Below are 17,970 nucleotides of genomic sequence, written 5' to 3' on the forward strand. Positions count from 1 at the left end.
AGGAAGTTCAAAGACTGGCCTAAGACTCAGCATCTGTGACCATCTTTTTTACATAATCCCAGAGATCTTTTATCTGTTAACTTCATCAGATTCTCCAGAACTTACTATGGTTTCACTTAAATGTCAATCAATTAGTTTTTATTTATTTATTTATTTATTTAATGTGAAGCTCGTGAGCCAGAGACTCTGTAGGAACTGGCTCTTTTTTTTTTCTTTTTTAAAATACATTTCATTGATTTTTTTCAGAGAGGAAGGGAGAGGGATAGAGAGTGAGAAGCATCGATGAGAGAGAAACATCGATCAGCTGCCTCCTGCACACCCCCTACTGGGGATGTGCCCACAACCAAGGTACATGCCCTTGACCAGAATCAAACCTGCGACCCTTCAGTCTGCAGGCTGACGCGCTATCCACTGAGCCAAACCGGTCAGGGCTAATTTCTATTTATTGAACACCTGCTTTTTGCCCAGCGATGTTATTGGGAAGTATTTGGAAACAGGCAGGCATGCTCTTCCCTCACTCCTCAAAGGCTGGAGACTTGGTCCTAACCAGTTTGTGTCGTAATCCTTGCTCTCCAGGGCCGTCTGCTGAACCTGAGCTGCTCCACAGTGCCTACATTTGTGCTCTCAATTACCGCTACTACTCAGGTAAGGCCTCCAGAAAGGGAAAGCAGTGGCCTGGAGAGGATCCTGAGACCAGCAGGGTTTTACTTGGTATGGGGCGGATGGCTGTGAATGGCACAGCAGCATCCATCTCTGTTTTTCTAGGCTCTTGCCTTGATAGAGCTTTACAATGCCCCTGAGGGTCGCTATAAGCAGGATGTCTACCTGTTGCCCAAGAAAATGGGTAAGTATGTGTTCTTCCAACCCCATCCTTACCAAAGTAGTTCAGAATTAGAGGTTAACTGAAGTTTGGGAGCATGCTGTTTCATAAGGACAGGAAAAAAAAGAGAGAGAGAGATGTTTATCTTGTAAAGTAGGAGCTAGAATTCCTAGGTTCCATCCTCAGCTGATTGATCCCATGTTCCACATGGGTTGCTCCAGTAAAGTCACGACACTTTGCTATGATTTTGTTTACCTGCCTGTGCATTTAAGGGTTTTCTCTCATCAAGTATCTTGTCTGTAAGAATCTCAAAGAAGAAAAAGATTTTCCCCAAGAGAGAGGAATCATCTCCTACCTTGCAACATCTGACTTATTCCAGTTCTAGACAGCCCCTACCAAACACTCAGACCGGAGGACTTTCATTCTACGCCTTCTAACTCTTAACCCATTGTTCCAGCCAAAGGAAAGCTTCTGAATAGCTTCTATGACGAGTTTAGTTATGTGGGTGTTTTGTATAAGAGAAACATTAAACTGTCTTAAATTTTTAAAGAACCTGCCTCAAGCACCTGAACTGAAACTGTGTTTATAAGCTCCTGACACAAAGATCGGGGAATAAATCAGCTTCTGGTTTCATTTTGCTTTAGCACTAAATGCAAAGCAGCTGTTAGAAGTTGACATGTTTTCCTTGAGTAGACACTTGGAAGGATATAAAAGAAATAGAGCAGGGCATATTCTGAACGAATATGAAGTGAAGTTAGGGAGACCAAACAAATACATAGGAAATGACATAAAATTTTGAATAAGTAATATGCATTCAGGAAAGGGAATGTAAACAAATCATAAGAGAACTAAACATACTGAAAGCAAGTGTGGTATCATCCTTAGTCATTCCTTTCAGGTTTACCAGATGTGAGTTTTTCTGAGTGACTCAAGGTATAGAGTTGGAGGCAGAACTAAAGTTGGAGCTTCCCATTGTTTAGTCCTCCCACTAGCCCATCCTTTCTTTTAGACCCAAAGGCCTATTTCTTTCATTTCTCCCTGAGGAGAAGGAAAGGTTCAAGACCAAAGCAGCTTGTAAGGAAGAAAGGTTATGGCTTTGAAAGGTTATGGGTTCAAAGTTGAAGCAACCATTCCTTAGAACTAAGGGCCAGTGAGCAAAAGTTGAGCGTTTTTCATTCAGCTCCAAGAATTAGAAGGTGTCTTTCAACTTTTTAAGGCCTAACATGGAGAGGACAGCCAGACAAGAGGCATGAATGCTTATACCAGGGCTTCTGTGGTCTGTTCCAGATGAGTATGTGGCCAGCCTACACCTGCCAACCTTTGATGCCCACCTGACAGAGCTGACAGATGAGCAGGCCAAGTATCTGGGACTCAACAAGAATGGGCCCTTCAAGCCTAATTACTACAGGTGCCTTGGGTTCCCTAGAAAACAGGGAAGCCTGGGTAGTGAAGACCGAATTGGTCTTTGCATCATCGCCATATTTACCTGGAATCAGAAAAATAAACCCCCCTCCCTCGCTGCCACCCGCAAAGGACTCTTTGAGGCTTTCTCAAGGCATTAGTGCTCCCTTCCCTGAATTTGCCTTTCTTCATTTCATCTTCTTGATGATTTTTACCTCTTTATAGAGAAATACTGGCTTTTTTAACACAATTATCTACCCTCCCCACACACTCCAGAAAAGTCCCCGCCTCCCTCGTACACCTCTAAGCAGGCTCTTCATGTCCCAGCATCCCCACAAGCTGATAACATCACAGTCTCATCTTTCTTTTTCCCTCCAGGTATTAAGTTCCTGTAACTCAAGCCAGAAGAAGTTTTAAGGAATAGAACTCCAAGCCTTTTCTCCACTCCTACACAGGAAGGAACCCAGCAAGCTGCTTCTCTAATCAGCTGCCCGCCGTGCTCACCTTATATGTTAGATTATTTATTTATTAAAACCTAGAATCCTGTGCCTGTCGCCTTGGCCCAGAGTGGTTACTGCCCCGAGGGCTGTGAGAGCCGCAGAGGACAGGCTGAGGAGGGGAAGAAATGGGTAACCATTCCCAGTGCATCCTTTGCATTATTCCCTATTGACTGAAGCCTTAGCAGTGGTCACCTTCTCTTGTTCAGGCTCAGGAGTGAGTCCCGGGATTCCGGACTCCTTGTTTCCTGGGGTTTTCTGGGATACATTTTCAACAGCTGCTTTTCTCAGCTTTGGTTTGTCCCCAGATAAGGCTGTTTTGAAGCCACTGTATTAACATGGCCTGGGTCCCCAGCCATCATCATTGTCACTGCCTTCTTTATAAAATGGTTCGAAAGGATTGTTATGGCTTTGGCAAGCTGCACCAAGAACTCAGCTATGCCTGTGCTTACTGGAACTCCTTTACCCGGGACTCCTTTCTTCTCAAGTACTTATGTCCATTTTAACGCTTTCTGGTTCCAGGAGGAATGTGCTTCCATTATTTTCTCAGCATCTCTGATATTTGTCAGACATATGTTTTGCCATCTTTCTAACCCAAACTGCCCTCTCTCTGCTCAGGAAGTGGGAGGCAGCCCTACTGGGGCCCATGGTTGTACTTCCTTGTCATTTAACTGGATAGTTTCCCAGGAAGCTCCCTCCAAATTGACACTGTCTCAGAAATGTGGAACATTGCTTCCTGAAACTTCCTTTTATTGCCTAAAACTGCTTCTGAAACTGAGCAGGAAAAGGCATACTTTCCAAGGGATTTGGAGTGTATGTCTTTGGAAATGGGACAGGTCTTTCAGGCCCACAACTTGACACCCTAAAGAAGCAGAATGTATTTATTTGTCTCCTGGGAAGATCTTTGCAGCTTAACTAACTGTACAGAGATGACACTGTAAACTGTGTCCAGATGGTCAAAGTCAGGGTTGAATGTCATTGGACATTCAGCTGTCGATGAAACTGAAATCTGTCTCTAATTTAGCCTGGTATTTCTTCTTTGTTAGGGTATCTTTTTATGTTCTGGCCTTTTCCATCTTAGGGGCCTGTGTTTCAGAAGTCATTTCTTGAGTAACTCCAACATTACAAACAATTAGTAATGTGAGCAGCCTGAAATTTTATGTCCCACCTAAGAGTTTGATTCCTTTTGGAGACAGACCTATTGGTCTTAGGGTTCCAATGGAACCAGATTAGTTGTAAGAGTTAAAGTCTAGAGTGGCCCTACAAATCTTGAAGGAAGTGAGTCCCCTTTCCCCCTTCCAACCCTAATTAGACTCTCAGGTTTGTTTGTTTTCCTGTTTTGTTTTTTTCCTATCCTGGTCTGCCTCAAAGAGTCAAGACCAAGGTGACTCAAGAAAACACCAGACCACCCAGGGTCACTGTAACCTTCCCACTCTAATTCTCCTCCCCAACCTCCACCTGCTCCAACTTAACCCTGCTCTTCACCTACACCCTCTGGAAGTGATCTTCCTTTTGGAGGCAGGGAGTGGACCTTAGGTAAATGACTGTTTGCTTCATTAGATAATATATAGGCTCAGCCATATGGTCTGATTACTCAAAGGCCGTATGTCTTAGCAAGCACTGGAAAAAAGCCACATGGCTATATTCTTTCATGAAGGAGATCATAAATGCTGAAAATTCCACAGGGCTATTTAATTTTTTTCATTTGCTTAACCAGTTCTGATTTTTGTATTAATTAATTGGACCCCTTTTGCAAAAGATTCAGATTTTTGTACTTTATCTTATATCTAGAGAAAATTCCTTAGGCAGATATCTGGACTCTGGCCTATTATGTTCTTAGGCCAAAAGTCATAACCTGCTGTTTCTCAGCAAAGCCTGGCTCTCTATGGAACTTCCTTTGTGCTGATCCTGACAGAACATGCCCTTCCAAATGAAGAAGGAGCCACACTGGGCTTCTAGGTTACGTTGTTAGTGTTGCTGCCCATAATGAGGTATTTGCCTCTGAGTTCCAGATGGCTTCTCCTTTCTCTCTGGGGATCCTGTGTCATCAATCATTGAGAAGAAGGAGGCACAAGCCTCCTGAGAATTTGGGTTCTGCCTTAGTTGGAATTTGGTCATTATTCCCTCTACCCTTGGAATCAGAGCAAATGTGTCTTCTTCTCTCAAGCTCTCACCTAGACGCATCCTAGGTATCTGGAAGCATGGGAAAGAAAACTAATTATCCCTTTATGTGGCGCTGGCCTGTGGGAATACTTACCATTTTCCCTATGATGAATTTGTGCTAGTTTTCAAGGTCTTTTTTGTCTTCTTAATGAAAAAATTGTTTTCCTTCTCTCTTCTTTTTTTTTTAAAGAAAAGTATTTGGTCCACCTTCCCTCTGCTCTCCTCCCTCCTCATCCTATCCTCCCATTTGAGCACGGCTCCCATGGCCATATACTCCTGCAAAGCTTTTTTTCTGCTTGGCTTTTCTCTGAACAGACCTAAAATTGCTGCTCCTATGGTTTTTTCAAAATTAACTTTGTCACAGTTTTAAAAAAATTCGAATGCATTGTTGCATTAAGCTTTTTTAATTAAGGAAAATTATTGAAAGAAAATAGGCAACACCAGCAAATCATATATGGACAAGTTCTAAACTATATATACATACATATATAAATATATATATATATAAATAACCATCTAGTTCTCATTGTCATCTAACGAAAGGAAATAAAACCTCTAAGGATCACCATTTCTGAAGAGGCTCTTGGAAATCTTTATGTCTAAGTGATTGTATTAGATCAGCAATAATGAACATGTAATCTCAAAAGATAAATAAAATATTCTTAAATGGATGCCTGTCTTGAGAGTATTCTTTGCTTCTATAAACTACTAATACAGAGATGAGAGAGGTTTCTGGGCAACAGGCTAAAGAGCTTGCTGTAGGGCAAGGATGTGAAAAACTGAAGCAGTTACCAATAGGCATGTTGAATGGCCTTAGCCTTGGATCCCTATTCTATCATGGGTCATTCCACTAATTAATATCCCCCACCCCACCCCTCCGTTGCATGTATAATTATACTACTTATTCAGAACCACCACACTGGGGAGTTGAGAAGTGTAGGCTTAAGGCAGAGAAATTAAAGCCTCATTATAAACTCCCCAAGCCCCCTGTGTACTACCCTTAGCTGGAGAGCACAGAAGCTAGCATCCCAGGGTTTAGGACAGTGGTCGGCAAACTGCGGCCCCTTGAGTGTGACTCTTCCACAAAATACCACATGCGGGCGTGCACATACAGTGCGATTGAAACTTCATGGCCACACTCAAGGGGCCAAAGAGCCGCAGTTTGCTGACCACTGGTTTAGGACCAAACAACCCCGACATCAGCACCTGACAACATACAACCAAAGGGAAGAAAGAAATTAATCTGGCAGAGGTTTGTCTCTAAGTCAGGTTTTGCCAAACTAAATCGTAACCAGAGGATGAATCTAACTAACTTCTTGTTCTTCCTCAATGGCCAGTACTAGAAGCCATTTTTGAGCAGCTTTCTGGTAGCTGGCTTCTTTAGTTGGTAACCTAAACTAGTTCTACATTCTGAATGCAGGATGTTTTCTCATTACACCCACACATGACTTTGGAGAGAGGAGGCTATTCTGTTCTTTTTCTACTACTTTACCTTGGCTGCCTGATATCCTCAAAAATTAGGTATTTTAAGACTTCCTGCATCTTATTTTTAAACTTTCTCTATGTAAGGTGTTACCTATTTAATCATATATCTGACCTCCATGGATTACAGTGGAGTGCTTATATGGGGAAAGAGATATATTTGGTCCTTGTAATATACCTATTTATACCTCTAGCCCTCTCTCTACCAGTGGCCTCAGGAAACCTGAATTTTTGGAAGTTTAAAAATAACTCAGCATGGGAGCCATCTCTACAAAGACGGAAAAACTTATAGACCAACCCCTAATTATCTCCCAGGTATATTTATGGTCACCTCTGTGGTTAATGGTAATGATAGCTGCCACTCATTGTTGACAAACTAAAAGAAAGTGAGTGTGTGCCAATTCCATGACTTTCAAAGTTTTCAGTTAATCTGGTTTCTTGTTACTTCTTCCAGTTGTTGTTTCCAGATAGCTCCCTCCTTAGGACAAACTCTGAAAGTCTGGACCTATCATAGATCGATGTCTGACCTTTACTGTCTTCCATTCTACTAGTTGTGAAAAAGATAATACATTGAGGTCTATCCTCATGTTGATTCTTTGCAAACTCCACAATACCAATTTCTCAAAACCCTTCTCTGAAAGTGAAGCCAGGTGGAGCTCTAGACTCAACAAAAAGCTTTACATAAGGGCCAGAGGGGTCTTGAGAGCAGGCCTCAATCCTACTTTCAACTGAAGGTCTCTTTGCTCTCTTTGCCCTACTGACAGGCTGGAAAGGAACAAGCCTCAAAAGCGGCCACTCCTGCCTGCCACCCCCATTGGGGATCCTGCCGACTGAGCTCGGCGTGTCAGCATTTTGAAAAACCCTAACTTAACGCTGGTGCTGTGTCACATATAGAATTTTTTTGATACTTGCAACCATAGTAAAACAAAGACTTATATTTGCGATATTTATTTTATATATTTAAATGCCATTTAACAAAGAAATCAACCAAAAACATGAGTTCGCTTGCACCTCTGACACGCATGTCATAGGTTCACCATCACTGGACTAGGCTCACGAAAGAGAACGTGAAGTTCTGGGCCTGTCAATCCTAGAGCTCTGACTGCTTAGGAGGAGAGGTATTGGGAAGAGGGAAGGAAGGGTAATTTGATTCTTTTATTAAAAATCCCTAATGGGCTGTGCTGTGGCAGGTTTACCACACTGAAGCAGTGATGAGCGAGGCGTAGGTTGTGAATTTTAAAGCAGAGTACGAGTCCTTAAGAGTTTAACAAATTATACCCTGAGAAGAATTCCAAAATCAAATAGTTTCAGCCTTGAGCCAGGGACTTTCTTGGAAATTCATATGAATTCAATTCTGCTGAGCCAGTGAGTCTCAACCCCAGAAGATATTGCCCCTCTGGGGACATTTTGCAATATCTGGAGACTTTTGGTTGTCACCCAAGAGGGAGGGAACTATTGGCATCTAGTGAGGAGAGGCCTGGGATTCTGCTAAACATCCTACAATGCACGGGACAGCCTCCACAACAAATAATTTTTCAGTCAATAGTACATAAACCCTATGTTAACAATACATAAACGAGGCATACAAAAATGAATTAAACTTGGTTCTACTCTCGAGCTTTTATCCAGGTTGTAGGCGGAGGGTGAGAGGTGGGAATAAGAAAGGAAAGGGAAAATGATGAGAGGGTGCAATAAGATGTTGGGGGCCAGGGAGAAAAAGGAACTCCGAACGCTCCAAGGACTGCTTGCTCTCTCAACTCTGCCTGACCTATCACCTACTAACCAGCAGAGGAAAATGTGAGAGAAGGATAGGTTTAAGAAAGGAACAGAATTGTCCCTAAGAAAGAAACGGGAGTAACAGGCCCTTCCCTTTGGGATATAGTGGAAAACATTAGGATTTTGGACCCAGGCTGACTTGGCTTGACACCAACACCACCTGGAAGGATTGAGGAGGGTCAAAAGGAAGACTTCCTGGAGGAGGAGGTGATGACTACATAGAACCTGTAAGGAAGAACAGAAGTTAACCAAGAGGACAGAAAGTTCCTCCAGAGAGAGAACAGCACATCTGAAGGCACTGAAACAAGATAGAATATGATGCCTTGAGAACTGCAAGAGGTAATTCATCTCTGTGGGTCCCGGCTTCCTCACCAGTGACATTGGATTCATGAGAACAACCTGTCATTGAGCGGTGTGATATACCTGAAAGGTCCCTGGTGCAATGCCTGGGAAGAGTGGCAGGTCACCGGCCAATCCCACCCATTCTCCCCAGGCTGCTTACTTGGGGTGGCTATTACCAACACGTTTACTGCTTTTATTTATTTATTTATTTATTTATTTATTTATTTATTAATTATTTATTTATTTCCATTCTTCTAAGAGCCTTCCTGGGGGCAAACGAGGCTGTGTGGCGTGCCCACCCTGCTTTTTAGATAAATTCCAGGCTGAGCAAGCCTCGCAGCCTCGTTTGCCCCCAGGAAGGCTCTTAGAAGAATGAAGCTTTAGACCGGGGGTGAGGGTGGGGCGGGAGCGCTCGCTCTCCGTTCCATTTTAACTCCCCAGATCACAACATGGGGAAGGTGCCCACTTCTGCAGGGAAAGGCAGATGACCAGGAGCGGCCCTGAGAGGCACCCGCAATCTCGGTGAAGCGAAAACGCCCCGCCTCACCCCTGAACCCCCAGTCTCCCAGCTAAGTCCCCACTCGGAGCGGTCCCTGGCCCCCTGGCGGGGTCGTCCCTTCCCTGCGGTGGAAGCGGATGTGGGACGCGTGCGGTCGGGGGCAGAGGTCTGTGGTCACGGGGAAGCAGCTGCAGTGGAGCGGGCGGTGAAGCACAGAGCTCCCCGAAAAGGTCGCTCTTTGGGAGGAGGTGAGTGCTGAGACCCCGAGAGAGAAGCAAAGGGATAACGCCGTGAGCTCGGGCCCAGAACTCGGGAGGTAGAGCTGGGAGCCCACCGGGAGCCCACCGCGACCCGCGGCGCCGCAGGACACGGAGAAAAGACGGGGCTGTCCCCTGGGAAGAGCCCCCCTCCAAGTCCCGCTCCAAGGGGCCCAACAGCCAATTGCGCCGCGGGGCGGGGCTGAGGGAAGCGGCCGCAGCCAATAGCTGTTCAGGGGGCGGGGCCGGGCCGGCGGCGCGCGGCGGCGGGGTCGCCTGGGGCAGAGCGCGCTGAGCAGCTGAGCGGAGCCCCTGACCGCAGCCGCATGGAGGACCCGGTGGCGCCGGGGGCCGGGAGCCCGCCCGCCAACGGCAACGGCAACGGCGGCGGCAAAGGGAAGCAGGCGCCGCCCAAGGGCCGGGAAGTGTTCCGAAGCCAGCGGCGGGAGTCAGAGGTGAGGAGCCCCGAGAGCGCCTGTGAGGGGCGGGAGGTGCCCGCGGGCGGGAGGCGGCGGCTGCGGGGCTATGGCCCGGCTCCCCTCCCGCGCTCCGAGTCCCCCCGAGAGCGGGCGCCTGCGGGTGCGTCGCTGTCTGGACTCTGGGCTCTGCAGCCCCTGCCCTCCCCTCCCCTCTCCTGCCGCGAGCAGGTCGGAGCTTTCGAGCCCCCTGGCCTCCGCGCCGGGAGATGGAGCGGATCTCGAGCACCAGGTACTTTTCAAAGATTTATGTCGCTCGCAGCTGCAGCCCGGCGGTGGGACGTCGTACCTCCCATTGGCAGAGGAGCAAACGGGCGCGGGGCGGCGGGGGACCTGCGCGAGGGGCGGGGGCTGGAGCGCCGCCGCCGGGCAGGAGAGCGGGCTGGGGCCGCTGCCGCCACCCAGGCTCCCGAGCCGGTCCCGCTGCGCCGCGGGCCCCTGCCTTCCCCTTCCCACGCCCCCGTGTGGGGGGCAGGCTCCGCCGACCTCGGGACCGCTACCTGGAGGGCTAATGAGACAGGATTCAGGCGGGGCGGGCACAGGAGTGAGCGGATGGGGCTGTCCCAGGAGCCAAACGCGCACATAGGAGTATGCATGTTTGGGTCGCTTCCTCTTCTGGAAAAATAAATAAATAAGTAAATAATTAATAGATAAACAAATAAAACCCTAGCCAGGAGGATGAAAGGATTGGCTCATATCACTCCCTCCCCCCGTCCTCCTCCAGCCAGTCTCCATCAACCAGCCCGGAGCAGAGCTGGGTCTGAGTGGGACCAGAACAGACCACAGAATGTCAGGTGTGGAAGGGTCTGTAGCGACCCCCCCCCCCAGGTTAGCCCTTGGCTTTACAGACGTGAAAGAGACAGAAGTAACTTGCCTACGATCATACATCTGGCCCAGGGGCCAGGAGTACCGAGCTTGGGAGTCAGGCAGGCCAGGTTTTGAATCCCAGCCCCGCCATTTATTCTCGGTGTTGACTCTTGGCAAATTGCCAAACCTCCAGGAGCTCCAGTTCCTTCATCTGTAAAATGAGGTTAACGCGGTGTGCCTCGGGATGTTGCAATAAAGCCAAAGTGAGATAATTGAGTGTAAAATGTCTAATGCAGCGCAGGTACCGTGCATGTCACGGGTCAGTTCCAAGCAGCTCTTAGCACTGCACATCGCCACATGGAGGGGCAGAGCTGGACCTGAGTGCCCGGCCTTAAGCATCCAAGTCCAGGGTTTACCATTTGAATGCTCTCTCACCGTTTCCAAAGGGGTTTCATGTATGCTTTCCATTTTGATACAGACAGAGGAGGAAACCATCCCATTTTTTTAAAGAGAGAGGTAGAGAGAGGTAAAAAGACTGGCCCCCAAGTCGCACCACTTTCAGAGGCATAGTGCAGCCCTCCTGCCTTGCTAGATCAGGCAGGGTTCTATCCACCACGTCATCTCCCCCCTGCCTCAGTACCAACCTGGCCTTTTAGGGCACCCTTTGCTTCCTTCCCCCCTAGACACATTGTTCTTGCTCCAATGTGGTGTATTTTGGGGGGAGAGAATAGTTATTCTATACGCCCAGCACTGTCTTAGGTGCTAGGAATACAGCCGTGAACAAGAGAACATCTATGCTCTTCGGAGCTAATATTCCAGTGGGAGTGGAGAGACAGACAGTATGCTAATAACTAACATAATTTCAGAATGACATGTTCTTTGAGTGAATTGAAACTCCTGACGCCGGAAGCCTTGTCCCTACCTATCGAGTCTTCCTTTAGGTCTTTGTTATGGGCTGGGGCCACAACATTAGTAACAAAGAAACAGAATTTCAAGAGGATGAGGCCCAGACATAAGGATTTTAAAAAGATTCCTGGGTGATTCTAATGTGCAGCCAAGGTTGAAAACCACTGCTTCAGGAACAGGTTCTGATAGTACTTTACCTTTGCCAGTGAGCTCAGTATCCAGAGACTCAGAGCTTTCCACCTGCACTGCAGTTTACCTCCCGATTGCCTACAGCTGCACTTGCCATGCTTGGAAATGAACAACTGCAGTGATCCTCTCTATCTGGGCTCGTTGCCTGCCAAAAGGCTGGCTGGAAAGATTAGCTTTCCCCTACCTTCTACTGCAGCAGGAGAGCTGCTTCTACTTGTCAGTATCACTACAACACCCTGGTGCCAGCCTCAGATGACCGCGGGCTCTTCCCTCCCTCCCTCCTCTTGCTTTCCCGTGTAAGATAGTCCTCAGGAGAGATGGTTTTCTTTCCTCTCTAGGGGCTCTAAAGAATTACTGAAACACGATTATTTGGCATAAGTCAAGAGAGTCTCCTATGTACGTGTCACTGTTTATAGGGCACTGTTGACCTACCCTTTCACGATGGCTTTTAGGTATGAACTTCTCAACTTAAAAAGAAAGTTAGATGGTAATCATTTGCTTAATAAAAAGATTCTTCACTTACCAAAGGATTCACCTCTGGCCCCTTTGAGCCAGATCCCCTGGTTTAATTGGTTCCCAAAGTCCTTGACAGAGTTTGTGGCAAAATGAGGAAAATTTGGGCATTGTGTGCCCAAACCTCATTGTTTCATGGTTTTTAAAATGAAGTTTTATTACCTAGGCTTGGTTGATTAAACCACCGGCCTTGTGATTGAACTCAGTCTCCAGCCTCCTCCCCTCCCTTGAGGTAGGGCCAGCCCCTCCTTTGAAACTCTTTGGGTTCCTGTGAGTCACCTCATTAGCTTCAACACAAGTGGTTGACAAGGCCCCTTATAAATATCAGACACTCCCATCACTCAGGAAATTCCAGAGGTTTCAGGAGCTCTGTGCCAGAAATGGGAGGGAGGTGGGGCAAAGACTAAATATATTTTCTTACACCACACTGAGAGGTTAAGTAATTTGCTCAAGATCACATAATATGTGACAGTATGTCAAAGAGCTGAGATTCAAAATTTTAAAAACTCGGATAGATTAATACATACTAGTAGGAATATACCCCAACGTGCTTAAACAGGTTAGGGCCGTGGTTGGCAAACTGCGGCTCTCGAGCCACATGCGGTTCTTTGGCCCCCTGAGTGTGGCTCTTCCTAAGCCTTAGGAGTACCCTAATTAAGTTAATAACAATGTACCTACCTATATAGTTTAAGTTTAAAAAATTTGGCTCTCAAAAGAAATTTCAATCGTTGCACTGTTGATATTTGGCTCTGTTGACTAGTGTGTTTGCCGACCACTGGGTTAGGGGATCATATTAAAACAATTTATACCCACACAATCATCGGAAATCTAGTCTTTAATACAGAGTGGAGCAGAAATGCTACCTTATTTGACAGCCCTAAAGTTTGGAACATTATAGCTGAAGGACCTCTTTTTACAGATGAGGAATTATGATCCAAAGAATGATATTTGCCCAAAATCATATAGTGGGTTAATGACAGAACTGAAGTTAGAACACAGTTCACCTCTTGTTTTTGTTCATCTCGTTTTTCTGGGGATCAGCTAGATGCTCTTCTGGTCTGTGTTTATGGAGGTCAGATATGGGCACAGATTATACCTTTCATATCTGTTCACAATCCTGGCCCATTACCCAGTTTCTGATTCTACATAGGAATCTTCAGCCCCTCCCAGCATGGAGCCTCAAATTTTGGCTTGTAGAAGGTTACCTCTTAGATGAAAGGCACAGATGGAACTCTTCTAGCTGCCTCCCTGATCTAACCTTGGCCCCCAAGAGGGGACGAGGATGAAATTAGGGTATAACCTCCTTTTGTCAACCCTTTCCCCAAGTTACCGCAAAGATTTCTCCATTACAGGGCTCTGTGGACTGCCCCACTCTGGAATTTGAGTATGGAGACGCAGATGGGCACGCAGCAGAGTTGTCAGGTATGAGGTAGATGGGTCTGTAGAGAGTGGAAGGTGGCCAAGAGGGAGAGGGAAGGGGCTTGTCATCTCCCTTGGCAGCTTGTCTGTTCTCAACAAGTGGCTACAGAACAAAAGCTGTTCTGCACATTCCCTCTTCTCGCCACCCTTCAGTGGTAAATATCTTTGTTCACATTTCTTCCTGTGAATTCTCCCGTGGCTGTGTTACTCTCCATCCTCTCATTCTGTCACTCTTGTCCGCTCACACTCTGTATTCTGTTTTGGTGCACTCTCAAATCTGTTTTCTCTCCACCTTCTCCTATTTCTCCTCTTTCTCTTCCCATATTCACCCGTATCTTTGCATGCCCCCTTCTTTCTGCCACCCTCTCCTTCTCTGTTCCATTCTGTCTCTCTCCTTTTCTCTTCTAGCTCCATCTGGCTGTCTTCCCTCAACACCTGCCCTTTCAATAAATCTCAGCAATGGCTGAAGAAAAGCTCTATAGACAGCTGGCCAGCTGAGCAAGGCTGGGCATATCACCTTTAGCCTCAGAGTGGAGTGGTGTGATCTCATTCTCCTTTCAGGGCTGGGCTGCTTCTCTCTGGGTTTTTAGCTTGGGCTAAACATGATGTCCTCACATTAAGGGCCTCCATGTTACACGTGCTGTGAATTCCAGTTATTAATAAATGAGCTTTGGGTGGAGATGGTGTGAAAGTTAAATATTCTGTCACGTGGAAGTGATACTTTGAGATATGATTTTTTCAAAGAAAAGAGACAAATGTTTTTAAAGAAGTTCTTGTGAATAAGTACAGGGAATAAATTTTGAAATGGCTAAGTTTAATTACCAACAAAAAATTAGAATACAAAATGTGTGTGTGTGTGTGTGTGTAAGGAGGAAGGGAGGTAGGGAGAGAAGAGACATGGTGAAATGGTCAAAGAATATGAATAGGAATTTATAGAATAGAAAACCATACAGTCAATAAATACATGAAAAGATGTTCAACTAGCCCTAGCTGGTTTGGCTCAGTGGATAGAGCATTGACCTGTGGACTGAAGGGTCCCAGGTTTGATCCAGTCAAGGATCAAGTGGGCTTGATCCCCAGTAGGGGGCATGCAGAAGGCAGCCGATCAGTGATTCTCATCATTGATGTTTCTATCTCTCCCTCTCCTTCCTTCATCTCTGAAATCAATAATAATAATTTAAAAAGTAAATGGGGAAAAGCAAATTAAAATAATGCGATATTATTTTACATTCATCAAATTGCAAAATTTAAAAGCCTAGGGTTGGTGAAGGCGCAGAGAAATGAGTACTTTTATACACTGCTTGGCATGAGGGAGCAGAGTATAATAAAATTGGAAAGCAGTTTGGTCATATCTAGCAAAGTTGAAAACCTACACCTATTATGACCCAGTGGTCTAGATGTACACTTTTTAAAAACACTTGGGCATAAGAAAACATGTACAAAGATATTGATTGCAGCCATTGTGGGAAATGTAAGACCACTTAGTAGGGGAATGGATAGATTGTAGTATGTCACATAGTCCTTAAAATTATCCATCTGTAGCAATATGCTTCAGTGTTAATAAATATTAAAAACAGTGTTGAGCGGGGAAAGAAACAATGACAAAAAAATTATACATGCTTCAAACTGCATAAACATGAGTCTAAAAGATGTTTCTAGGCAGTGCAGTTGCACATTTGAGAGCAGTATCCATAAAGTGAATGGATGTGTTCATGCTGTTTTTCATATAAAAAACTATTTAAAGACACATAATAAAAAGGGTTTCTAAGAAAAAATAATTTATACAATATGATAGATACTGCTTGGATAAAAACTTTTAAAACAGAACAATATTATGTGTTTACAGGCACATACATAAGTAATAAAAGAATAAAAATAGGCGAGTGAAGCATATACACCGATTTCATTATTGTGGTTACATCTAGAGAGGGAAATAAAATAGACTGGAGAGGAAGAGGGAACTTTAAATGTCTAAAGCAAATATGACAAGTGTTAGTATTTGTTTAATCTGGGTAGATGATACACAGGTGTCATATGTATTCTATATTTATCTGTATATGAAAGTTCAGGATCTAAAATTTAAAAATAAAAGCAAAAAAGTTTAGTACCTAAGAAACCGCTCCCTTTTCTGATTGGGTTTGTGCTCTACTCTTAAATACACACACACACACACACACACTCCAAAAATGACTGAAGAATTTAAGATTCAAAGATGGGACTTGCTTCTGGTCACTCCAGGATTCTGGAACTCAGGACTCAAAAGCCCTGGCTCCCAGCCTGGTTCCGTTGATTGGAGCATCTTCCCATATACCAAAAGGTGGCGGAGTTTGATTTCTGGGCAGGGCACATACCCAAGTTGCCTGTTTCAATCCCTGGTTGGGACACATGCAGGAAGCAATCAATCTCTCTCTCTCTCTCTCTCTCTCTCTCTCTCTCTCTCTCCCCCTCCCCCCCCCCCCCCAATCCTCTCTTCCTTTCTCTAAAAATTTTTTTTTAAAATCTCTGGCTCCAAGACAAAGTGTTTCTCAGCCATTAGATAACTGGCTGGAACATAAGTGAATTTCTCTTGATTTGTGATCTAGTTAAATTTCCAGCAAGGATCTCAATTAAGGAACAGGGTTTTGAGGAAATCTGTTTTATCACCTATTGATTTCTTAGCTTCAGTTCTTCATCCTCTGTAAGATGAGGGTACTGGTATAATTTTCTGACGTGTGTGTGTGTGTGTGTGTGTGTGTGTGTGTGTGTGTGTAAGGAGAAAGGGCATTTATATTTCTTATAAGCATTTTGTATTGAGAGGCTACTGTCAACAAAGTTAGGTTTTCCTGGGCCCGGGTAGCTGTGAGCAGGAACCTAAACTTCTATACCCTTCGAGGAAACTTAGCAGAGAGAGAATGAGTTGGCTCTAAACCCAAAGAGCCATCTAATGCTTATTCTTCAGCCCTCACCCTGGCCTCTAAGTTTCAGGAGTTGTATTGCCCTCCTCTTTCCTAGAGACTGGGTAATCCCCATCTGGGTTGACAAACAGAAGGGGTTGCAGCCCTAAGAAACAGGAGCCCTCTCAGCTCCAACCCTCCTCCTGGCCCTCACCAAATGTTGAAGCCGGCCTTCTCTGCTGTGTCAGCCAGCTGGCAGGAGGAGGACAGGTTTGATGGTTTAATCACCCAGGGACACAAGTGGCTATTTTTAACTGCTCCAAAAAGGAGGAAGCTGACTCTGGATTGAATTGGACACAGGAATGTATTGGAAGCTTTAGCTCTTTCATGCTGCCCTCTCTACTCCAGACCCCTTCAGTAAGGGTCTATTAAATGTTTGTAACTGTCCTGTCTTTCCTGGCACAGAATTGTATAGCTACACTGAAAACCTGGAATTCACCACTAACAGGAGGTGCTTTGAAGAAGATTTCAAGACTCAAGGTGATTCCAGACCCTTATTTTTTTTCTTCATGATACCTTCACCTGATCTAGAAAAAAAACTAAAACAAAGTATGATCCTTCTTCATCCGCTCCATAACCGTATAACTTCTCTATCCCTCCTTGCATATGGGACAGAGTTTCCTATATCTCAGGGGGAGAGGCCCTGGAGTGGAAGCAAGAGAAGCCAGAGCTGTGTCCCCTTCCCTGATGTAAAGGGCCAGGGGGGCAGAGGGAGGTGGGGCTGGGCTGGTGCCCTGCTGACTGGTAGAACCTATGCTTAGCCTCGTCCTTAACCTTAATGTTCAACCCTTGCTTCCAACTCTGCCTCACTCTCAATAGCATACTATATACTAAAAGGCTAATATGCAAATTGTCCTCTCTGGCTGGCCAGCCAACCTCCTGCGTCCCCTCCCCCCACCCTATCCCCAAACCCCCCCCGCCCCCCGCCAGCCCAGGCTGGCTGGACCCCACCTATGCACAAATTCGTGCACCGGGCCTCTAATCTAATAATTTCATGTGTGCACACTGATTCTCTCAGACCTCCATTCCCTTATTTGGTCAGTGGCAATTCAATTTTCAACTCAACAAGTGTGTGGTGAGTACCCTGTTCCGTGCCAGAGATGCAGGAGGCAGGGGTGAAGGTGAATTTGCAGTGTCTTCAAAGAGATGATTATAGTTAGATAGCAGAAGGGAGATGTGTATATCACAAAACTAGCTCAGGCCAAGAGAAACTGGTAAGTGTCAAAAAAGAAGTAAAAAGTGTCTTTAAGGATAGAACTTCTTCCTGGAGCATTTGTGGGAAATAAGTAATTTTGTATTTGATCTGTAATGATGAACGGGAATTGCATAAGTAGGAATATAGAGGGAACACCTTGAAGAAAGACAGGAAGATAGAACAGTATAAGCTGTGTGTGGAGGATGGAGGGGATGTGCAAGAAGATGAGGCAGCAAAGTAGGTTCAGGCAAGAACGTTTTGGGTCATTTACTTTTCCCATCCCTTATTTTTCCTC

At 45.5% G+C, this 17,970-nt stretch overlaps 2 protein-coding genes across 3 annotated transcripts in view; both read left to right on the forward strand.

Annotated features, from left to right (window-relative positions):
• AHCYL2 (adenosylhomocysteinase like 2) overlaps positions 1 to 2,775 on the forward strand; it is a gene marked incomplete at its 5' end in the record, with an annotated part of 164,561 nt that extends 161,786 nt beyond the window's left edge. For both annotated transcript variants that reach the window (XM_081102807.1, XM_081102808.1), the window contains 4 exons: positions 577 to 645; positions 766 to 844; positions 2,108 to 2,228; positions 2,600 to 2,775. In XM_081102807.1, coding sequence (XP_080958933.1) covers positions 577 to 645; positions 766 to 844; positions 2,108 to 2,228; positions 2,600 to 2,606 — 276 coding nt within the window. In that variant the 3' untranslated portion in view covers positions 2,607 to 2,775. The remainder of the gene's footprint in view (positions 1 to 576; positions 646 to 765; positions 845 to 2,107; positions 2,229 to 2,599) is intronic.
• A 6,751-nt stretch (positions 2,776 to 9,526) lies between these two features.
• STRIP2 (striatin interacting protein 2) overlaps positions 9,527 to 17,970 on the forward strand; it is a 37,254-nt gene continuing 28,810 nt past the window's right edge. Inside the window, exons 1-3 of the mRNA XM_081102165.1 lie at positions 9,527 to 9,692; positions 13,481 to 13,550; positions 16,886 to 16,960. Coding sequence (XP_080958291.1) covers positions 9,564 to 9,692; positions 13,481 to 13,550; positions 16,886 to 16,960 — 274 coding nt within the window. The 5' untranslated portion in view covers positions 9,527 to 9,563. The remainder of the gene's footprint in view (positions 9,693 to 13,480; positions 13,551 to 16,885; positions 16,961 to 17,970) is intronic.

Source organism: Myotis nattereri (assembly GCF_964212035.1).
Source record: "Myotis nattereri genome assembly, chromosome: 11".
NCBI classification, from domain to species: Eukaryota; Metazoa; Chordata; class Mammalia; order Chiroptera; family Vespertilionidae; genus Myotis; species Myotis nattereri.